This window comes from Crocodylus porosus, unplaced genomic scaffold (genome assembly GCF_001723895.1).
Source record: "Crocodylus porosus isolate Cpor-Errol unplaced genomic scaffold, CroPor_comp1, whole genome shotgun sequence".
NCBI lineage: Eukaryota > Metazoa > Chordata > Crocodylia > Crocodylidae > Crocodylus > Crocodylus porosus.
Genome location: NW_017728951.1, coordinates 32,452,739 through 32,476,960, shown reverse-complemented (window position 1 = coordinate 32,476,960; position 24,222 = coordinate 32,452,739). Strand labels below are relative to the sequence as shown.

At 40.2% G+C, this 24,222-nt stretch overlaps 1 protein-coding gene across 4 annotated transcripts in view; it reads left to right on the top strand.

The window, feature by feature from the left end:
- Positions 1-24,222, top strand: part of KIF20B (kinesin family member 20B) — a 51,306-nt gene that overhangs the window by 6,899 nt on the left and 20,185 nt on the right. For all 4 annotated transcript variants that reach the window (XM_019556156.1, XM_019556153.1, XM_019556155.1 and 1 more), the window contains 14 exons: positions 163-347; positions 3,450-3,498; positions 4,223-4,417; positions 6,085-6,196; positions 6,795-6,866; positions 6,959-7,105; positions 8,291-8,453; positions 10,656-10,979; positions 11,643-11,782; positions 16,283-16,433; positions 17,535-17,760; positions 21,544-21,605; positions 21,844-21,963; positions 22,981-23,146. In XM_019556156.1, coding sequence (XP_019411701.1) covers positions 163-347; positions 3,450-3,498; positions 4,223-4,417; positions 6,085-6,196; positions 6,795-6,866; positions 6,959-7,105; positions 8,291-8,453; positions 10,656-10,979; positions 11,643-11,782; positions 16,283-16,433; positions 17,535-17,760; positions 21,544-21,605; positions 21,844-21,963; positions 22,981-23,146 — 2,112 coding nt within the window. The remainder of the gene's footprint in view (positions 1-162; positions 348-3,449; positions 3,499-4,222; positions 4,418-6,084; positions 6,197-6,794; positions 6,867-6,958; positions 7,106-8,290; positions 8,454-10,655; positions 10,980-11,642; positions 11,783-16,282; positions 16,434-17,534; positions 17,761-21,543; positions 21,606-21,843; positions 21,964-22,980; positions 23,147-24,222) is intronic.

The window sequence follows — 24,222 nt, the reverse complement described above, 5'->3', positions numbered from 1 at the left end:
CTGCAAAGGCAGTCTTGTGTGCAGTTTTCCTTTTAGCTATGACAACATAAAAAAAGGAAGACAATTGGGGCATTCCTACTTCTTTCAGGAAACAATTTATCAATCTCTCCCTCTTGTTTCCAAGAAAATACAAGTCTTTGACCTGATATATCTTATTTACAGGGACAGAAGATGATGTTGGTATCCTGCCAAGAACTATGGATATGCTGTTTAAAAGGGTTTGTGGTAAAATGTATCCAGAAATGGATCTCAAGCCCCACAGATGCAGAGATTATATAAAGCTGACTAAAGAACAAATGAAAGAAGAAATTGCTTTTAAAAATTCAATTCTTCGTCTAACAAAAGAGGTATGGCAGTATTTCTTTATACAACACGCAGCCTTCTAAAAAGATTTATTGGCCTTGTCAGGTTGATCTTATTTCCTCTGGAAATAAGGCATCAACAGGTACTCATGAATCTGGAAAGTTGTTCGAAATGAAAAGAAAAGCTGTCTTCATAGGGAAGGAGCAGAATTGAATAAAACTGAAGTAAACTATAAACAATTGGATCCAAATGGCTTTTTTGACGAAGGATACCCAATTATTTCAGATTTTTTTAAATTACAAGACTGGAGTGGCACTGTAGTTGAAGGCTTATGTTGACTAAAAAGTTTTGAAAATCGAAAGTGGTTTTTGTCTTCTACTCTAAGAATAAACATTAGATAATTGGCTGACTGTAATGGCGTTGGTCCTGATTGGCAAACTAAGTTCTGAAGTACACAGAGCACCAGCTAAATAGAAATGAGCAATGACTACAAATTTAGACCAAAAAAGAAAAACTTTCTCTAAAGGGAGATTGTCAACACAATAGTTCCAACCGACTAACAGTAAAACATTCAAGATGAATCTTGTATAACAGTTATTTGGGGGAATTTTCAATCAAAATTCTCTGGGAGGAAGGTGGCAGTAAAATCCTTTAAATAAAATTATGCAGACTTGTAGAAAAGTGCAAAAAACATAAACATCTTTTTGTCTTGTAAGTTTAAATGCTTAATTAATTGAAGGATGTTTTTGTTTATTTTTGTTGTTGTCATTGTTGTTTTATAGTTCAATTATCAAGAATTTAGGTTTTAACATTTCTTTTTAATGTGCAGATAATCAGAAGCTTGTTTTGATTTACAACTTTATCAGTGCCAATTTGGTTATCTTTCACCCAAAATTCATCTTTCAGAATAAAATAATGATTGATTGAACAGTAAGAATTGTCAGTGTAGTACAGACTGTTTGCCTTGTCGATATCCCTTTTCTTTCCTCCTGTGGTTTGGCCAAAATATAACTCTACTGCCATACTCTTCTGGTCTGTAACATATAGTGTAAATCAAACGTTGCTACTTTCCTTTAAAAAAGTATTTTATTTTTAGTGATCTTAGGGGTTTTTTTAAGTTTTTTAGTAGAAATCTACCTCTCACAGTTTATGGAAATACACAAATAAACCCGGAGAAAAAAAAATCCATGCAGCTAACTTCTGCTGCTTTAGAATCTAAAGAGACCCCCTTGAGGCACTACAAGCTGATAATGTCTGTGTATTTAATTTTTTTTACACACATATGTATGCATACACATATGCCTGTAATTGAGTTGAAGGCATTAGCACACATGTCTGCAGTTATCACTGAACAGTTTTTATGAGGCTTTAGAAATATGCATTTCCTTGTTTTACTTGTAAGGCTGCAAAATGTTTAATGGGGGTGGGGTACACAAAGTGAGAAGGAGTTTGGAATACCAGGTACAGGTCAATGAACTTGTGCAGAAGGTTGATAGGCCAGGGCTCTGCAACATTTTTGGAGCAGGAATTTGCTTTAATAGAGTTCATTTCTGAATGGGCCATTTCCAACCTAATTCTACAGCAGCTGGCACTAAAGGGGGAAAGCAGTGATACCGCTGAAGCCCCCCAGCTTAACAGCCATATCTGACCTGTGGGTCATAGGGCTAGGCAGGGATTCTTTTGTACTCTTGTTCAGCCTGACCCTAATGAAGTATGTAAACATGGAGTTCTATAGCAGACAAGACTGGTCTACTGAAGTACATGAAGTGAAATCCTTCCTTGAAATTCTGTTGCTATATAAATGCATATACCTTGTCCTGATTGCATGAGTAAGTTGATGGAATCCTAGCTTTTTGTGACCTTTGCAAATATTTTTTCACATAATGGGCCTCTTTTTAGATGTATACCATACTCTAAGTTCTTGGTAGACACATTCCTTTTTTCCCCCTTTCAGATATATTTTAAGAATATGCAAAAACTTCATGAAAGTTAACAGTAGAAATGTATTTGATAAATATGGGCTGAGCCAAAAATGGTACCCTGTACTCCTTTGCATGTTTTTCTTTTCAGCTTGAAACATACATTTTAGTATAGTCTTTCCCTAATGTGTGATGATACATCTGTTTTTTTCCTGTGCTCTAAACCAGTGGTTCTCAGCCCTTTTTTTTTGTACCAGAACCTATTTGTAAACATTGATGGCCAGTCCCAACCTAGTAAGTAGTTTAAGTAAAAAACTGCCCCCCAGTCTCAGTCCCCAGCCCCTCAGTGTGCACCCACAGTGGGCACATAGCTGCAGCCTAGTTGGACTGGCTTGAGCAGGAGCTGCCTCTGCAGCCCAGCAGATGAGACTTGGCACAGGAGGGCAGAGTGGAGCAGTGAGACTCATTGTTGCGAGAACCCTTGCTCCAGCCACACTGCCTTCACCTTCTTCTGCCACCAGTCGTTCACTCGCTCACTGAGCTGTGGGTCTAACCCCCTGCCATGGCCTGGCTGCCGCCACTGCTTCCCTCAGGCCACGGCTCTTCCTTTGGAGAGGAGGTGGGGTGGCAGCCAGTGCTGTCTATGTCCCTTTGACACTGTTTGTGCCCTCTATCCCTTCTGCCCCATAGATTTATCTGCAGGGAGCTATAGGAACTGCTCTATGGTGCCTGGCTACCGTGTGTGTCCTGCCTGATCACCTTCTTCCTACTCCCCCCAGCCTCAAGCAGCTCCATGCAGGCTAGAACTCTGCTAGCCTCCGACGGGAAACTTGTAGTTTCCCATGTTTTCTCCTTTTAAAGGAGAATCCATTTTTAAAGTTTGAGTGGTTTGTTTGTTTTTTGTTTTTTTTTGTTATAGGTTGTTTACAACCCTTTCATATATATTCTTGCGACCCAGTTTTGAGTCATGACCCACAGGTTAAGAATGCTGCTCTAAATGAGCTCCTGGTCCAAGTTAAAGTTCAGGCTGTTGGAAATGTTGAAGACAAGTAATTCCTGTCTGGTTTAAAGCTTCTGATAATCTTATATTGACTTAACGTTGCTGTTCTATCGATTAGTGCTCTAGACCTGCTTTGGAAGTTTTGGGCTTCTTAATAGTCCTAGTTCTAACCAAAATTAATTTGACTTTTAAATTTACTGCTATCAATTTTCTTTTTTTCTTAATAGGTAGATTCTCAGAACAGCAATTACAGCAAGACTTCAGACGAATCTGAAGGTATGTTTCATGTAAAAGTTTGTTCTTTACTTAAATGAATAAGGGCTATTCTACTTCAGGTCAGTAACTTTCAGTTCCAGTTCCAGCATGGGTTACTAGCAGCTGAAACGTTTTGCCATTTCTTGTCTGTTGAATGGCCCATATCAAATAATTTTGTCATCATATAATTCTTGTGCTTTGGTCCTACAAGACAAACAACTGCAAATGGTTGTTTTGGCAGACAGTCTGGAGATGAAGTAAAATCTTCATACTAATGGTTGCTGATCATGTTTAGTCAGACTAGAGTGTAGTTGTGGCTGAGTAAATTTTCACTGCTGGTCTTCTGGCACTATCATCCTGACAACTTGTAATAGTTAATTATATTCCAGATAAAGTAAGCATGTGTATACAAATAATCCTATACATTTTGGAATGTATTGAATTGAGCAGTGTCTTCCAAAGAACATACTTGAATCTCTTGAGCACAGTTGACTCATTTTGGTTGAAAATAAATTCTTCTTTTGAAAAAGCAAGTGAGATGTATTGATACTCTTTAACAAAGATAGTAGACATGTACAGATGATCAAAAAGTTTGGTGTTGTGACGAGTGTCTCACTTTAAGAAGTCTGAGCTCATTCCAAACTCATATTTTGTAACTAATCTTTCTTTTTATACTCTAGACTAATTCTGGTTTGTTTGTTTTTTAGTTCTAGTTATTTTGTATAACTCTAAATATTTTTGGCAGACTTGGAAGAAATCATACAAGAATCTGAACAATCTATCACAACTGAAGGAAGCCATGTGAAATTCTCTCTTTGGGTTTCCTTTTGTGAGATTTACAATGAGTGCATTTATGACTTACTGTTCCCAATAACAAATGACAAGAAAAGAAAGTTGTTGCGTCTTGCTCAAGATATCAAAGGCTGCTCATATGTGAGAGGTAACTATAAAATAAATACTTTTATCATGCATTTTAATATCTTTTTGGGAAAACAAATCACTTGCCCACTCTTGCAGTGAGTATTGGAAACAAAAGGGAGACAATTTTCTCTCTCAATATAAAACTTCAAAAGCAGTTTTGCCTTTAGATTGGAGAAACCAGAGTCTAGCTGGGTGTGTCTACACATGCGCTTTTATGTGCAGTAGCCTGTTTACTACACATTAAAGTGTCGTGTAAAATAAAAAGTGCTATTAAGCTAATAACTACTTAAAAACCATGTACATTTGTTACTGCACATTAAGGCAGCCTAATGCACATTTTTTTGAGTACCTCACGTTGAAGATACTACATTTTTAATGCTCATTAGAAGAAATGCCTTAATGCACATATAGATGCACCTACCTTCTAATAGCCATGTTGGGACAGTTGGCTGATTTAAAGTTCAATTTTTTGCAATTGTTTACCAGGAAATATAGGCAGTGGGTGTGGTGTGATTGAGAGGCCAGTGTGAGGGCACAGGATTATGGGCTGGGCTGGGTGATAGGCCATGGATGCCAGCTGCGAGGCATGGGATACGAAGTGCCTGGAGAAGGTCTGCTGGGCACTTGAAGCCCCTATGCTCAAGGTGGGTCTACCTCCTACTCACCTGCCACGCCTTGGTGGTCTAAGAAAAGAATGGGAGGTTCCTTTTGGAGATCACCCTCAGGCTGGCTAGGTGCTATAGCGACTTGGGGCTCTGATAGGATACTTGGTTGCCATTCCTTTGCTAAATAGGTGTGGGCTTTCTTCCCCACCTGCTTCAGTTGTCCTTGGGGAAAACCACCGTAACTCTGGCCATTCACCTTAAGGTTAGTTAGATTACAGGCTCCTTCTGCTGGGCTGCTTAGGCCATGCCAGGATGTTCCTGGGTCAGGCCTGTTTTAGTAAGAAATAAATTCCAAACAAAAGAAAACATACTCGAAACACCCTAGGCACCTAATGTGGCACTGCTCGGGGAACTGGACTCGCGTTGTTTGCCATCAGTCCTACGGTTCTTTTTGGAGGTGGGTCCCCCCAGTCCCACTGTGGCTCACTGCTGCTAATCTCCAGGGTTTGGGATCACTTTGGGTGTCTTCCATCCCAGCTCATGGGAGCCCCTTTAGCATCCTTCCCAGGTCTTGCAGTGTCTGTAGGGGCACTCCTGGTACCCTGTGCTGTCCCCGCTCCTGCAGTGCCCTCCAGCACTTGTTTTGGACCTTGACACCTTTTTATGATGTCACCATTAGCATGCATCTCCACACGCAGGGATAGCATGCTTTTTAAAGCATTGGGGAGATGCTGCGCGCATCTCTGCTTCTCGGGCTCAAGTTGCTTAAGATACGGTAAGCAGCCAGTCAGCTGGGCCTCTTATGCCCCGTCAGCCAGGAATGTAGGGGAAAATTGCTCTTGGGACCTCTGGGAGCCTTGTCGCCCAGCGCATAAAGGGAGGTTCAGAGCAATGTATATTCTCTTGGTATCGGGGCAATTAAATGGGCAGCCTCCCAAATGGGATTCAACATAATGTTACAGCAATAAACTGGCTAATTTTTTTGTGTCCTGAATACAGATCTATATGCATATTACATGTACATGCATAATGATTACTTCATAAATATTTAGCAAAATAATTTTGGTTGTTCCCTTTCAAGATCTGCAGTGGGTCCAGATTTCTAATGCAAAAGAAGCTTTTAGACTTCTGAAGTTGGGATTGAAACACCAGAGCATTGCTTGCACAAAACTGAATACTTGCTCCAGCAGAAGGTGAGAGAGACCTATGAATACTGGTGGTGGCATGGATCTTTTGGTGATGTGAGAGCCCAGACAATTTCACCCACACTGGTAAACAGAAAAAAGTTGAGCAAAACTAGAACAGCTTTGGAATAAGAAGCTTCTATAGAAAAGCTTACAGATTTGTTGAAACCATTCTCCTTGAAGTAAAGGCAGTTAGCTCTTAACTTCTGTTTGCCTTTATTCAACACACATATGGGTTTTGAAGACTCAGTGGCCTTCTAAGTATAGAATGTTGGGAGCATAGGAATAGCCTACTAATTTGACAAATGATTGTTTAAAATAAATAAATAAATCCCAATGAGAATGCAAGCCCAACTGTTGAGCATGGCTTGCTTCCTTCCTTTTAGGTACACTGGATGTTTAAACTAAATATATTTAGCAGATAGAATGGCATTTGGCTGAACTAAATTTGTTGAAGGCATAAATGCATGTTGAAATTTTTACCAGTTTGTGTACAAGTCTTGAAGAGGTTAAATGCAACTTTCCTTTTGGTTTTTAAGTAACTGAATGAGAAGTGATATTGGAGCAACATACTTTTTATATGCTTTTTTTCTTTCTTTTTTTTTAGTCACAGCATATTCACTATTAAAATATTAAGGATTGAAGATTCTAAAAAACCTCTTGTAACGCAAGTCAGTGAGTAAGTTTTGGCTTAATTTGTAATAAGCTTACTAGTTCTGCTGACTTCTAACACCTGAAAAGCAAATTAACTTTTTTAATCTTTCTTTTCAGATTAGTACTCTGTGATCTTGCTGGCTCAGAAAGATGTACCAAGACACGTAATGAGGGTGATCGATTGAAAGAGAGTGGAAACATTAACACTTCTCTGCTGATTCTAGGAAAATGCATTAATGCACTCAGGAATAGTCAACAGTCGAAGTATGCACTTCAAGAGCTATGCTTAATTTTTGTGGCTATAATTAAATATATAAAATCAAACAACTAAATAGTGATAAGTGCATCATGTCTACCATAATTACATGCACAAGTGTTACATTTTGATAAAATTACTTTTAATAAGTTTTTAAAAATATGTAGTTTAGCAGAATGCTCAGGAAGCTTATTGTAGGGTTGGACTGCTATAGTTTATGGTTCAGGAAATGTGAGAAGCAAGGTTTTTGTTTTTCGCTTTTTTAAGTAATATCTTTTTACTGGGCCAACTATATAGCTAGGAGAGATGTGCCCAAAAGCTTATCTAACAAATCTCTTGTTTTTCCACACTTTTTTTTCTTTTATACTTGCTATTGTAGTTCTTCAGTGAATAGTAACTTTTAGCTGTAGGCAAAGTTGTGTGTTTGTCATTTTCCACCCCTGCTACCCTCACACATGTGCGTACATCAGAAGGCATCTGTAACTGCTAGTTATGATTTGAGATTATATCCCGTTTTCCTCGCTTTTTCTTCAGAGAGCTCCCACAGGCCTGCACATCATGTAGTACCATTTGCATACTGAAACTAAGATGCAAGTGGTGGCCAGACTTGGTGCTGCCTTTTGGTAAAAAAACAAAGCTTTGCTTTTAGAAAACGAGTGCTTTAATGCATCAGAATTGAGGAAGCCATCAATCTGAAGTCCGAACAGTTGCGGGGGGGGGTGTGTGTGTGTGTGTGGCCAAATTAAGCTTGAATCATCATATACTTGCTTCTGGACAAACTCGAGCCTTTTTAGCTAGTGTTGTCTTCCATCCCCCTGCCCTTTTGCTGTATAAGAGATCCACGTAACCAGCCTATGTAGGAGAAACGTGTAAAGTCATGGGAAATGTATGAAGCAAAATAATTTTGTTTAGCATCTCCAAATTGTTAGATCTAAATCACTGTATGAGGGGAAAATAAGAATCTAAGGTAGTGATGATCCTTAGCCAACACACATTTATTGAACAGCATCTTACTTAAAATTTAAAAATTTAGTAATTAAGGCATTGTTGGGTGTCTTTTTTTTTTTTTTTTTTCCCCCCCTTGTAGCCCAAATAATTTTGGGAACTTTTAGATAAAAAAACTCATTAAGAGTTTTCAGTGGGACCCTATGTTTAGCTAATGTTGTATGTGGTGTTTTGTTTTTGTCCTTCAGGCTGCAGCAGCACATACCATTCCGGGAAAGTAAACTAACTCACTTCCTTCAAGGCTTCTTCAATGGAAGAGGGAAGGTACATATGATTGTCAACATAAGCCAGCATGCTTCTGCCTATGATGAAACCCTCAATGTACTGAAGTTCTCAACAGTTGCACAAAAAGTAAGTGCATTTTAATTGTGTAGTTCTATTTATAATTCAGAATTGTATTATGGAGATGCCTAGTTGTTCCACATCTGCATCATTCAGATTTGTACTTAAGAGGACTACTAAAATCCTTTATTTCACACTTTAATGATCTGAATGTAATCTCTGAATTTAGTATTCATTCATGTTCCAATTAAATGTTCTATAATCGTTCCTGGTTGAAAGCCTTAATAGGTTTGGCAGGGAAACTGCTTTTCTAAAAGCACTGAAATCACTGGCAACATGTAGGAGTTGAACATAGGTGCATGTGTACCCCCTAGGCGTGGCATGGCAAGTAACTTTGCAGTAGTAACTTAAGGTAACTTTGTAGTATATCAGTGAAATTAACTGATATGGTAATGGCAATGAGGAACCCCCAAATTTAGTAGACAAAATAGTGTCAGTAGTGCCTGTGGGTGGTTGTGGGCTATATCACAGTCCGATGGCTGGGGAGTTGGCTTCGAGGTCAGACCCAGAGAGTAGTGGTTGATGGCAGCGAGTCATTATGGTGCTCTATAACCAGTGGTGATCCCCCAGGCTCTGTCCTTGGACCGGTTCTCTTCAACATCTTTATCAGTGTTGTGGACATTGGTGTCAGAAGTGCACTGGCTAAGTTCGCAGTAAACTTTGGGACATAGCCTCCACACCTGAGGACAGGCTAGTGATCCAGGCTGACTTGGATAAGCTTAGTAAGTGGGTAGACACAAGCCTGATGACATTCAAGGTACTCTACCTCGGGGGGGGGGAACCTGCAGTATGCTTATAGGCTCGGCAGTGTTACACTTGCTAGCACCAGTGCTGAAAGAGACTTGGGGGTCACGACTGACCACAAGATGAGCGTAAGCCACCAATGCGATGTCACAGCTGATAAAGCAAACTAAACCCTGGCTTGCATCTATAGATGCTTCTCAGGTAAATCTCAGGATGTCATCCTCCTGCTATACTCAGCCTTGGTGAGGCTGCAGCTGGAATACCGCATCCAATTCTGGGCTCCGCAATTCAAGAAAGATGTTGAGAAGCTTGAGAGAGTCCAGAGGAAAGCCATGTGCGTGATCGGAGGCCAAGAGAATAGGCCTTATGAAGAGGCTGAGAGCCAAGGGACTCTTCATTCTGGAAAAGTACAGGCTCAGGGGGGACCTGCTGGCTGCCTATAAAAACACAAGGGGTGTTCATCAGGATCTTGGAGAATGTCTGTTCACCAGAGCACCCCATGGAAAAACAAGGACCAATGGTCATAAACTCCTACAACACAGTTTTAGGCTGGACATGAGAAAATTTCTTTACTGTCCAGGCCCCCAAGACCTGGAATAGACTCCCTCCCAAGGTGGTGCAGGCACCTACTCTGGACTTGTTCAAAAAAGTTTGAATGCTTATTCAAGAAATGTTTGGATGCTTATCCTTTGACCCTAGCTGTCTGACTTTCTCTGGGGCAGGGGGCTGGACTTGATGATCTTTGAGGTCCCTTCCAGCCCTGATATCTATGAAACTAGCAATTTCACTTAGGGGTGGCTTTGTACCTTTAGCAAAGCTACTGTGTTCTAGATGTCTTGGAGCAGGGCCTCTTAAACTATACCACTTCATTTATCCTGAAGGTAACTTCATAGTATATCAGTTAATTTCACTGATGTGGTAATGGCGATGAGGAGCTGTGAAATTCATTGGACAACATGTCCCAATGAGAGTGTGTGTGTGTCCTGAATGTAGAGTGATAGTTGAGTGCTACTGACTTTGTCCATAATTACTTAGTTATCTCCAGGGATCCTAGAAATGTTTGCCATGGAAAAACATGGAATTTTGTTTTTTACAGAAAATGTTCTAGAATCCCCAGGGGAAAGAAAAGAAAAACAACTTACTGAAAATAAGATGCTGGCTCTCTAGTGGGAGCCAGCTGTTTTCATGGCCACTGTGGCAGCCAGCCAGGGGGGAGGAGAAGCCACTGGTGCATAGAGAAGCAGCCAAGATGGCAGCTGTCCCCTCCTCCCTCTGCCACTGATCCTCTGAGAGGGCTCTTTTGTGGCTGCCCCCTCCACCAATCAGCAGCAAGGGGTTGGGCTCCCACTAGAAAACATGGAGTTTTGGATTTTTAATTGGAGAATTTGGTGGGGGGGTTTAATTGCAGAAAACTAGGATGCCTGGTTATATCTTAGAAATGACTGATCACTTTTTTTCCTTTAATAGATTTTAGTTCTAGACTCTTATAATCCTCCCCAAGAGCAGTCATTTGGCCAGAAGTCTGTCAGAGAAGCGCCATTTGTAAGTGATACCAACACTAAAATGCAAGTAGCAAGAAAAAGAGCCACTATATTCTGGGACAGAAGCCTGGAAGATGTGATGGAGGATGATGATTGCATTACGCATGATAATGAGACACAGGCAGAACAAGAAATGGTAAAAGAGATGCCAAAGGCAGAGGAAGAGCGTGATAAGTCAATAGAGATGCCAAAGGAGAAGATGGAAGACCATGAAGGAAGTGAAATAGTTATTGGAAAAGAAGAGTATCTGGTATGTACCAGGAATCTATTCAGAATTGGTACACAGCCTATTCTTGTTTTGGGGTAGAATTCTTACTTCAGCGTATTGGAGAAGGGACTGAGCCCCCCTATAAAGACTGTGTAAACAGCTTTTAAAACCTGATTCATTAATGGGAGTAATGCATTTATACTTAGCAATGGGTGAAATAAAATGCATCTCTTGGCAATGTGCTGTCTGCATGGGTAGGTAGAAAATCTTCCCATCTTTAATTCCATGCATGAAGGCTCTGAAAGCAGAGTTTTGGTAGCATGCTCATAGGTCTTTGAGCTGTGCAAGACTTGTAAAGCATTTTATGGGTGGGAGTGGGGTCAGTGTCTAGCTTTTGTTTTGAAAAGAAACCACTCCACTCCAATTTTTCCAGTACAGTTGATATTCTTTGGATCCCTGAACACATACTTCTATATGCAAACTTTGTATACGCTAACCATGCATGGCACAGATGGAGTACTTTTCAAAGACTTAAACAAAAACAAACAAACAGATTGTGTCCAACTCTGTTGAAAACTGAGAGAGATTTTTATCTCTGATTGTGGAGGGGGCAGTGAACAAAAGAACTATTCTTAGAGCAATGCTTACAGAAACCTTTGAAAATATTCCTTTGTAAATATAAAATGCTACCTATTGCCATTCTAGAGACTACTAAACATAATAGAAGACTTAAAAAATAAACTGATTTCTGAGAGAAAAGACAAATTGCTCTTGGAATTAAAAATTCGTGAAGAAGTTACTCAGGAATTCACTCAATATTTTGCTCAACAGGGAAATGATTTCCGGTAAGTAAATTTTCTTAGGTTCATTTCTAATTGTAAATTTCTTTTTCGTCTAAGTCAGTCTAATTTTAATTTCAGATGTTCAATATTTGCATACTTACACTTTTATATAAAATAGGAGCAGAAAAGTCTTAAAATTATTCAAATCTCGAAAAGAGGAGAAAAAAGCTTAATGGCGCAGTGCTTGTTTGATTGTAAACAATCTCTGATTGAACCTTTGCATGAACAAGACACACAAATATGCATCCTGTGATAGGGGGAAGTCTCTAGGCTGCCCACAGTGTTGGCCTGATCACCTGTCTAGGGCAGTCTTCCCTGTCTTATCTGCCATGCTTTGATGTATAAAAGAGGATGTACTAATGTGGGAGACTGCCCATTTTATGCCCTGATGCCTAGGGCAATATACAGTGCTCTGAACCTCCAATTATACCATGCCTCACAGATAGCATCCAAAGTACTCTGCCTCAGCCTTTGCTGCCTTGTGGGTGACCCCATGGAGGGGAAGGCTAGGGGAGCATACTCCAAGAGAAAGAGGGTCTGGGCGCCTGTGCTTTGAGTGGGGCCTGAAGCAGGACCCAGGCCCATTGTGTGGAGCCTGAACAAGGGTCCAGGTTTGTCGGCAGACACCCAAGGCCCAAGTGGGCCCAGGCATGTCTGCGGACACCCGAGGCCCATGGGGTCTAAGGCCCCATAGCCCCAGTTAAGGGACAGAGTAGTGTCCAGTGGCAGTGTAGGGTAGGGTCTTTTGAGGCCTGAAGGACTGTACATGGGCTGACCAGAGTGGAGGCCCTAGTGAAAGGGCATAAATTGGAGGTCCTGGTGAGGGGGCAGGAGGCCCAGGCATGTCAGAAGATGCTGTCCCATACTCTTTCTTTACTGGGGAGGCACAGGTGTGGCATTTCCTGAAAGCTGTCCTGCCACAAGCAGCTCCACCACACCATCCAACCTCAGCAGGGTGTAGTTTTAGGTTATTCCCCAGAACCAGGAATCTCCATCCCCATAATTCCTGCCCTGTGCCTCCCAGATGTTGTGAGCAGCAGCAGCTCCAGTTGGGCAATGTTCTCCCTCCAGGTGCTTGCAGCAACTGCTGGCTCTACTGCTCAGTGCCTGTTCTTACCTCTAGCGGCTGGGCCCTCTTCCCAATCAGGCAGCCTCCTGCTAGCTCTGTTACTTGCCTGGTTGGGAGTGCAGTCTTCTGCAGGCTGCTCTGCTGTCTGTTCTGGCCCTTAAAGTGACAGATACCAAAGGTGTCCTGCTACACATCTAATACACCCTCCTTTTATAAAGAGGAAAATATAACTAACCACATGCATCAGCATGCCTTTCTGCTGATGACCAGCATGAGGAAATGAATCTTACGCTGTGTCTGGGTATTATTCCTCACCATAAGTAATTTTTATTTATCTTTGCTCTTGTAAAAACACCTGACAGCCTATAAAGGACACAATACAAGAAACAACAAGTATGCATGGTGTATTATGCCAGCATAAGATGGTATATCTACATTACTTGCCCAGTGCATCTCAGCAGTAACACCCTGCACACCTATTCCTGCTTATGTATTTCATGACTTATAAAGCACTTCGAGTGTAAAGCAGCAAATGTACCTGTGATAACTGGAGGAGGATGCCTCCAGAGCAGTAATCTCAGGAGCTAAGTTTGAAACATTTGGGAGCAGCTGTGTGAAATGTCCCTGGAATGGACTGAGAGTTGCACTTCCAGGTGTTAGAGTGAGCAAGGTCATAGTTTCATAGTTGGTAGGGTCGGAAGGGACTTGAGCAGATCATCAAGTCCGACCCCCTGCCATGGGCAGGAAAGAGTACAGGCGTCAAACGACCCCGGCAAGGTGTTCATCTAGCCTCCTCTTAAACACCCCCAGGGCAGGAGCCAGCACCACTTCTCTTGGAAGTTGGTTCCAGATCCTAGCCACCCTGACAGTGAAGTAGTGCCTCCTGATGTCTAGCCTGAATCTACCCTCTAACAGCTTGTGACTGTTATTTCTAGTCACTTCTAGTAGCACTTGGGGCAACAGGGACTTGCCCAGTGCCTGCTGGTCCCCCCTGACTAGTTTGTCATTAGATCCCCCCTCAGCCTTTTCTTGTGGAGGCTGAACAGGTTCAGGTCCCTTAGCCTGTCTTCATAGGGCCTGCCCTGCTGCCCTCTGATCATGTGGGTGGCCCTCCTCTGGACCCTCTCCATGTTGTCCACATCCCTCCTGAAGTGTGGTGCCCAGAACTGGACGCAGTACTCCAGCTGCAGCCTGACCAGTGTCGCATAGAGGGGGAGGATCATTTCCTTGGACTTGCTTGAGATGCATCTGTGGATGCATGACAAGGTACGGTTGGCCTTCCTGACTGCGTCTCCACACTGTCAGCCTATGTTCATTTTGGTATCAATAATGACTCCAGGATCCTTTTCTACCTCTGCATTGACAAGAAGGGAGTTCCCCAGCCTGTAGTCCTGCTACTGGTTCCTCCTCCCCAGGTGCAGTACCTTGAACTTGTCGGTGTTGAATCCCATCCTATTATCCACCCACCCCTATAACCTGTCTAGGTCTGATAGCTACCAATTCCTCCCTTCTAGCATGCCCACTTCCCCGCACATCTTAATGTAATCTGTGAATTTGAACAGGGTGCTTTTTATCCCTCTTCCAAGTCTCTGATGAAGATATTGAACAGTGTTGGCCCGAGGACCGAGCCCTGAGGAACCCCACTGCCCACATCCCTCCAGGTTGAACAAGGCCTGTCCACCATCACTCTCTGGATGCAGCCCTCCAGCCAGTTAGCAACCCATTTGACTGTGTATGTGGTGACGCCACAGTCCCCTAGTTTTTTAATGGGAATGGGGTGAGAGTGTCGAAGGCCTTCCTAAAGTCCAGAAAGACTACGTCCACTGCTACCCCTGGGTCTAAGGCTTTTGAGACCTGGTCATAGAAGGCCACCAGGTTGGCCTGATAGGACCTGCCTCTAATGAACTTGTGTTTGTTGCCCCTAATCTCAGGTGAGGAAAGTCTATGCCAGGACACATCGCACACATCCTAACAAGTGTGGCTTGTGGCACTCTGAAGCAGTTTGTGGTGCTGCAGAATGCATGTGAAGCACATGCATCCATTCACCACGCTGCTAATCAGTGCAGAGCTTTTGGGGGGGGGGTTTTGGCACCATGAGATGATCGCCGCCTCCTCCCCCCTGCTTCCCCCAAAAACCCCAACAAAACCACAAACAAACAACCAAAAACCTGAAAAAAGGGTGTGGTACACACTGCAGCAGCATACAATGCCAGAAAGGGAGCCTGGCTAGTCAGAGCTATGTTCTGAACAGCAGGCTCGGTGCTGCCACTGCTGCCTCAGGAGGCCTCCAGGACCTGTAGGTAAGGCTACTGGCCTCGGCCTCTCCTTCCCCACCCAGGTCACTTGGTTGTGTGCCAGAGTGTATGCAGGTGCATGCTCGGGGACCAATGGCAGCGGCACAAATATGTCACTATTTGCTCCAAGGGAAACACGCACCCCTGCACATGCGTACTTGTTGGGATGCTCCCACTAGGGTTATAGTGTAGACAGATGCTCTAAGTCTTAACTTGGAGGAGGAGGAGGATGATAATAACATCATTCCAATATAAACAAGGCTCTAGTTAAATGCAGACAACTATTTCCATCAGAAAGCAATGATTTGTTTTTTAAATGGTTAAAATCTACCGCCCAAACTGTGATGTCAAAAAACGTAGAATGCATGCAACTTGTACAATAAAAAATGTACAAAGAAATAAGAATCTAAAACTCTGTACTGACCAGCTAAATCCACTGAAATGAAAGAACACTTGTTACAAATCTAACAAGTCTAAATTTTCAGATTACCAAGGCAAATCATCATCAATAGCACAGTCCTATTAAAATTGCAAAAGGAAAGCAAGTTGCAAAGAGTATTTGATTCATGAACTAATATTATCAATACTTTCCAGATAAGCACTAAAAAATGTTGCTTATGTCCTGAAATAGTGATATAAAGCCTTGTGTTTTGAGCGAAACTTCAGGCATTTTTAAAATGGCAATCCTTATACCCACTGTAAACAAGTTATATGCAGGAGATAAACATCGAGTAGTGTACTGTAAGTGCTTGAAGGTTGAAGCTCCTCATTTCCAAGAATGGAAAATACATGTACCAACATGTGTTGCATAGCTCATGTCCAGTGAGATGCCTAGTTTACAACCAAGCCATGAACTGCTTAAAGTCTTGTTCATAGCTTCTTAATTATAAAAGTCTTTCTAAACAAGACAATAATTGTGTAGTACATGTTTGTTTTTGTTGCATGGGGGGCAGGGGTTAATGTGGAATGGTGGGGGTTGGTTTTTGGGGTATTGTGTGTTGTTTTTGTTTTTTTAAACTCTAAGTTAAAGAAACCTGAAAGAAATGAGCATTCCTTCTTGCCTGTTGAGTCAAAATGTCAGTGACTCAATAGGGTGGAAATTACTTTCTTTCTAAGATCACTTAATTTTCTTTAATTCAGGGTGGCCCTTAATCGTGAACGAGAGTTACTAGAGGAAACTTCTGAAAAACGCTTAGAAATCTACAAGGATCTTGTAACTGAATACGTCAAAATACCTGATGAAGGAGAAAAAATAAAGGATGCTACTTCTAATGAGCAAGCTGCAACTCTGGTATTTCTTTCTCTTCTCTCTCTCGCTCACTCTTTCTTCTTTCTCACTCTTTTAGAGTCATCATCTTTTGACAGATTTAATATCTATGTTAAATCTACTGCTTAAGGTGTTCAGGACCTCCCTTTTTTCAGGTATCTTAACTGTCTCTAGATACCTTTTGGTTTAGTGATGGCTTCAAGCATCTGTGTTCCAAATTGAGAGATCATAATTGTTCTTAAGTTAAAGGTCAGTACATGTAGCTTTAGAATTGAACTTTTGGTAGCCTGTCCACGAGACTTTTTTTCAAGGAATGACAGTGTATACTTGCACATCTAAGGAAAACAGAATGAAACTTCTATGGCATACAGAAAGGGAGTGAATGAATTCACATCTTTTATAGTAAAGCTAATATGCATTCAAGAGTATAGTTTCAATAATGTGTGCCTATTCCAGGTGACTGCATTTCTAGGCCCTACGTATTCAGTTTTAGTTGTATTTCAGTACTTCCTCAAACAGGACTTGTGGGCATTTTCTGGGAATGGGGACCCAAATATGAATCTGAAAGTATAATTGGACCCTGAACCAGGATATTTCAGCTTTGTCAACGTCCTGGTTATGGCTCTACTTCCTCTTCTTTGTGCTTTAAATTTAAAAAAAAAAAAGTGTTGTTCACATTTTCTAGGGTTTTTTTCCACACAAATATTCCAAATATCAGATGATTCTGATATCTGAAGTATCTAGCGATTAAATTTTGAAGTACACATACGTCTTACAGTGCCCCTTCTACTTCCAAACAAAAATACAATATTATAGGAATAATTCTGCTGTCTTCCTATTTTTGATCATAGTATATTAGATGCTATAAGGTGGGGTAAATTTAATCATGTATTTATTTATTTATTTATTTTTAAACATGGATAATTGAAACACAGAATTTGACAATAAAGTCATAGGGCCCAAATCAGCAAGATCATTTGGGTCTAAAATTTCATAGTTCTTGCCCTTTGTTCCTTTTTCATGTGGGCATTCACAAATGAGTTTTTGGTTTTCCATAGAGAGTATAGCTATTCTGCCTAGTAGAGGCCATTTGCTAACCAAGACTAAATGTTTTTCACTTCCTAGGAGGAGGACAATAATGTAGTTCCAAAAAGTTGTATTTATCTTGAGGGCATTATTGATTCTTTGGAAAATGATGTTACTGATATTAAGAAGCAAGCAGAAGTAGTCCACAGCTATATTGTATCCTTACAAGACCCACAAGAAGCCATTGCATGGCTTGAAAAACAATTTAAGGAAGTTACTACTGAGCTAACTAAAACCAAAGAAGAGCTGACACAAAGAACTAAAGGTGAGTAGGGATGATTCTGAATTAAGATAGAAAGCAGTTGGGAATGCATTCCTAAGTGACTTGCATATCTAGTCAACTACTTTGAATTTGATAGTTAATTTCTGTTGGTGATTAGCTGTCATTCATGAATATTGTGCAATTTGTAGTTTGGTTATTGTGTTGTTTTGAAGCTTAACAGAACCATATAATTTTAAGAGAGCAAACTGCTTTAAATAATGCATTTCCTTCAGTAATTTGTAAAAGTATGCTTTTTTTTTTTTTTTTTTTAAATCAAATGATGCAACTTATAACTTTTTTTTTTTTTAAACTTCATTAAGTTGGTTGTTTGTTCCCCCCCTTTTGTAAGTTTGAAATCATGCATGATGACTTAAATATTTGTTAAGGTTCAAGATTCCCCTGAGCCTAGCAACCCATCAAACTAGTTTGAGTAAGGCACTCTAATTTTCTGTAGCCAATGGTAAATGGGAAGATGACATGTATAAAATACTGTCTAGCTGATGCAGCTCACCACTCCCAACTAATAGATCCAGCCCCGTTGCAGCTGGGTTCAGCAGGGGTAGACTTTGGTATGAGGTCAAGGCTGAGGCTTTAGCTTTTCACCTCTATAGCCATAGTAAGATATCTTTAATTACTCTGCCACTGTGCTTCTGCCTACCTTTGGAGAATACAATAAACTAACCTAGCTTTCTTCTAACAGTGTTCTCACAAGATAACTGGTATTAGTCTGTGATTATACTGCAGATCTCCAATATTATCTCTTAATCCACATTGTGAAATACTACCCTTATACATGTATTCTGGAAAACCTGGTGGATTTTTTTTTTTTTTTTTTTTTAAGATTATCCTTTTTAGGCTTTTGCATTTTACTTTATATAGCTGAAGTAATTATATGGTTGCACTATTAAAAAACAAACAATTTGTTTATGGGATCTACTTTTAGTCTGAATAAAAAAATTTTAAAAATACAAAAGGGATGCAATTATCATACTTACGTGTCTGACTCTCTCCTTTTAAAAAGCAAACACACTTTAAAAACAAGAAAAGAATGAGTGGAGTGTTTTTAGTTGTTTGTTTGTTTTTTTGTTTTTTTGTTTTTTTAAAGTGGATGGCTGGCTAGTGTATGCTACAGGTGAGTGCTACAGGTGTGTGGAGCTATACATTCAGGCTGGACATCAAGAGACACTACTTTACAGTTAGGGCGGCCAGGCTCTGGAATTGACTCCCAAGGGAGGTAGTGCTCTCTCCTACCTTGGGGGGTTTTCAAGAGGAGGCTGGACAGATATTTGGCTGTGGTGTTATGACCCCGCACTTGTTCCTGCCCAGGCAGGGGGTCAGACATGATGATCTGTTTAGGTCCCTTCCCACCCTAAGCACTATGAAACTATTGTTGAGGCAGTTGGCTTGCTAGACTCTAAAAGATTCTGGTAGGTATACATGGCATATGATAACACTACTTTGTCATATGGTACTGTTATGTGTCTAGATCTAGTTTTCATTCAAACTAGTAATATGGAAGTAGCTGACATATTTGGAAACAGCTGATTGACAAAAATCAATGTGATTCTACATGTAGAAAGTCGAACATTAGGTAACGAGTGATTAAGTAGCTTGGCATAATGAGAACAATATTTGTTAGTGTGTATACCAGTGGTACCCCCATTAAGAATTACTGGTATAGACATTATTCACAGTTGCTACCAAGGAAGACTGACAGTATTTCTACTTCTGTCAAAAAGCATAAACAGATTTATCTTAAACTCAGAGAAATGTGCCTCTTTGAATAAAAGTTCACCTATTGATGTGAAAGAGACTGTCCCATTACCATAACTTGTCAAAGAAGTGTTGCTACAGTCCCTCTTCTGGGCTTTCCACTACAGTGTACCATCTGTCTGTCCACTCCATGTGGCCAGAGCAATCAAAGATTGTTTTTCAATAGTTTTTGGCAAAAAGAATACAGCTTTTCAATAAGAAAATTAGATTATGTGAATACCTTCAGAATTTAGTAATTTAGAAGTCACTGAAGAATTAGAGTAGAATTTTTTTCCTACTCTGTGTAGAAGGATTTGAACTGCCAAATAGTTGTGCTGAATAGTAACATAAATAAAATTAGAAGAACTAAAAATATTGATTGAACATGAGAAATAAAATGGTACTTCCCAACGGGGGAAAGATCCAAATACTATATTAAAATAGCTGAAGATGCTGTGTTGACTACTATGAAATATATCTTTTTTTCAGACAGCTAAGACTATGGCATCTGTTCTTATTTTAATCTTGATTTCAATAGGTTCATGTTTAGCACCATAGAAGCATTAAGAAGTAAAGCTTAATGCAGTCCTCAAGCATTATGTAGAATTTTAATTTTAAACAAATCAGTCTCTTCATTTGGTTTTTGGTTTTTTTGGACTGAAGAAAGACTTGTTGGAGAGAATCCTTATACAACAGTCAGAAATTTTCAGATGACTTGTATTTGCATCTAACTACCAAAAATGCTGAAAATTACACTGAGTGTATAGACAAGCTTTGCAAATCTTAGGCTGATACTACTATCTAACCTAAGTAGCAGGTTATCTTTATTTAACTTAACGGAAGCATATCATGGTGAGAGCTGGGGACAGATGGGAATACCTGGAGAAGGTTTTTATAAAAAAAAACTTTCTATTATTTAGCCTATGTGACTAATTCAGATGCAGAGCTTAATTGTGTGGAAGAGAGGCTGTGTATTTTATTTGTTTTGTTTTGTTTGGGTTTTTTTGCAGGGGGGACGAGAGGAGGGGGTACATTTGTTCCTTCAGTGGTGTTCAGCTGTTTTTACAAGTAGACCAAACATTAAAATCAGAAATGGGGCCAAGGGCTGCATACAAAAGCATTTCTGCAGCTGCACATGTTCTCAACTTGCTGGCATATCAGCATGGGCTCTGGTCAGAGCCACTGATTTCTCTGTGCTGTGGAGCTCTGGATAAACGTTGATGCTGTTCTTCTCCTCTTTTTCCCCCTACTGCTGAATTTGAACAGCAGCAGTATTCACTCCCTGGATTCTGAAGCTGCATGAAAACAGTAGTTCTGACTAGATCCTGTGCTGACCTGCTGGTGACCTTGGAGAGCTCGCTGGTCTGGCAAGAACCAGGCTAATGTGCTGGTGATGGGTCACTTGCACAAGCTGCATCCAGTCTGCAGGGCATAGGTTGAACACCACTTCTGTAACATTTAAAACCATTGATGCAAAGCCTACTTCTGAAGGGACTTGTGCTCCTACTTGTTGAATGAAAAAGAGGAAAATTGAAATGAGTTCAGAATTTGTCCAGTTTAAGACCTGCACTCTTCTCAAACCAGTACCAGCATCCCTTATGGGCATCTTCAGTACATTTGGATTAGTGTGGTGTAGACACTTCTGTAAAATGCCAAAGGCTGGAAAAACAAATGAAGCCACCTGAATCAGGCTCTCAGGACATGTTATCTTCCATAGGCTTATAAAGATGAATGGAGGACTCTATTTCTGTGTCCTACTTTCAGAACAGCACATTTGAATATCTTTTCGGTCTTCTGTATAAAATGTCATTTTTTCCAAATTGTTTAGTTTAAATTTAGGTCAGCTGCTTTTTAAGAACCTGAGATAATTTTTAGTCATTTAAAACGTATACTAGAAAAGACAGTGAGGATTTTAAATTTTAACCTGAGCAAATTCATAAAGCATTACTATAGGAGGACTTTTATCCAGACCAATTTTAAGTAAACTGTTATCTTATAACTTCTTTAATGCATAATATTCCTGTCTCATTGCAGAACTTAACATCCAAGTGGCCAAACTGAGTGAATATACTCAACAACTTAATGAAACCACTGAGGTAATTTTTTCTTAAAAGTAAATGCACTAAAATTAACCACCTGCCTTTTTTTAAATATTTAATACAACTATAGTCACATAAAATATCCTATTGTATTCTTCTATTGCATTCTTACCTGACTACATCTTCCAGTAATATAGCATACTTCTTGTTGCAAGTTTGAATGCAACAGATCACTCCTGTTGGAATGTGTTTTGTTACAAAGATCTTGTTAATATAACCTTTAATCTTTTTAAAGAAAATGACTACAAAGAATAAACAAATTCAAGAGCTTATTCATATCACAGAGCAAAAAGATGATGTTATAGCAAAACTACAAGACTTGATATCCCATTTAGAAGCTACCTTGAAAAACTATGTAAGTTTTTTTTGTTGTGGTGTTTAGTTTTCCCTTGTTAAGTGAATTCTGATGATTTTAGTGTCTCTTTTAATTATCATAGCTCTAATAGGAATCAAATTACAGCTTTTCAATGTGTATGAAGTTGTAGCATCAACAATTACAAACAACAAAAATGTGGGGCTGGGGTATCAGGATGAACCAGAACTTTTGTATAGGCTAAAAGTCTGAAGTTGAACATGGGTTACAAACTAAGGTTAGAATGAAGCTATTTTAAGCATTTGAAATATGCTGTGGTGGAATGAATCTAATCATAAATGGAAAGTTTCAGTGACTTGAAATGGGGCTGCACGCCACTTACTGTGGTCCTCCTCCTGGACAGCACCACATGCCCTCCTTTGTACTGCACTGCACCATGCACCCCACTGCTGCTCTGCCATGCTGCATGAGACATCCCCAGCTTTCTGTGCCATATAGGTGCCACCTCACCATACAAAATATCTGGCTTTCCCCCTAAGCCTCCTGACCATGGGTTTTCTTGGCTGTGTGGGCTGTGCTACAGCACCCCATTCCTAAGGGTGGGGCCAGATGGCAGAAGTTCGGGGCGGGGGGAGGAAGAGCTGAGACTCCAGTCGTGGGGAGGGGTGGAGGTGTTGCAAGACTGGTGGCAGCAGCAAGAGGACAGCACCTGGACTGGGAACCCAGGGGCTGTAAATTTTAATCCTGGGCTGGATGTGTTTTTTTTCTATGTGTCTGTAAGTGCTCTAAGTGTCTTTCTCTTTCCTTCCTTAAACTCTGTTCCCTGTTCTACAAAGTACTATTGTGGTAATAAATATCAGATGATGTATACTTACTGGAGAAATCCCAAACAGTTTACAACTAACTCTTTTATTTTTTGTTTACAAAAAACCCAACAAACCTGCAAAAAGATTATTTTTGTTCTCATAATACTTGTCAAAAGACTTTCTTTTTTAGAATACTTGCTTGTAACGTGTTTGCTTATTTCATAAAACAATAACTAGTTCTACTTCAACATAGGACAGCGACGTAACAACTATTAAAAAAGAAATTGCAAAAGAGCACATCAACAAGAGAATACAAGGCATTGAGTTAAGTGAACTTGTGGAGAACGTATTGGAAGTAGGAAGAAAACGCCGTTCTGAAAATAAGCTTACTCAGGAGGAAGAGCCACCTACAAAGAGAGGTACTATTTCTACCACCGTTGAGCAGGGAGCCCTCCAAAAAAATATGGCTTCTAAACCAGAACAAAAGCAGAAAATTGTAGCTCGCAGGTTTTATCGGCTGAGGAAGAGAAAATCTATTGTGTCAAATACTAAATGGAAACTGTAACTGTTCTTCATTTAATTGTTTCTTCATTGTTTGGCTTATAGATAGAATGTCTCATCTGTTTACTACTAAATTCTTAAATAAAATAATTTTAGATATTCTACTTTTTCCAACTGCTACTTTGTCTGCTAATAATTCTGTAGTAGTTCCCTTTTTTCCTGTTTGATTGCGCTTTGGGTATATAGGCATAATAACTATTCTACTTTACCTTCTGCCATGCTTGTTGCTGTTTAATCATCTAGCATTTTCCTGCGTATGCTTTATTTACAAAAAAAAAAGCTGAAAAACATTTGTTTAGTACATAATGTTTTGTTAGACAGTATGTGCTGTACAACTTTCTAGTGCAAGATACTATAGTAAATGTGTAGAGGAATACACATGGTACGTTAGCATCCCTATTCAAGACAATATGTTAAAAAAATCAACCCAAACAAACCTGATAATGGAAATTCTTCTACTTTCGTGTTTAATAAAAACAATGTAAACAAGCATCCTGGTTATGCCAGGTGCATGCAGCTTTGATATCTTGTCTGCTCACCTTGCTTGAACTCTATGCTTAGCTTGCTTATATGAAAGAGAGGGGAAAGGATTTGGTTTGCAAGTGAGATGGTTGAAGGGGGGAATATTGAACTAATACCTCCTGTGGTGCAGCAAATGGTTTATAACGCCTCATACCCATTCATGCCTGAAAGGAGATTTAAAAATGTCTGCTTAAAAATACAACAGTGATGAGGAACAGTGGAGAGAAATGAATGAAGACAAAGTGGTAGCTTACCACTGGGTAAGGAGATGTGACATATTTTCAAAAAAGCTTGCATGTGGGAGGGGGGCGTGGGGAAACCTTTGTGACTTGAGCTGATACTTGGGCCTTGTCCTCTTTTTTTGGTTTTAAGACTCCAGGCTCCATTAGCCTGCTTTCTTTAAGACTGTGAG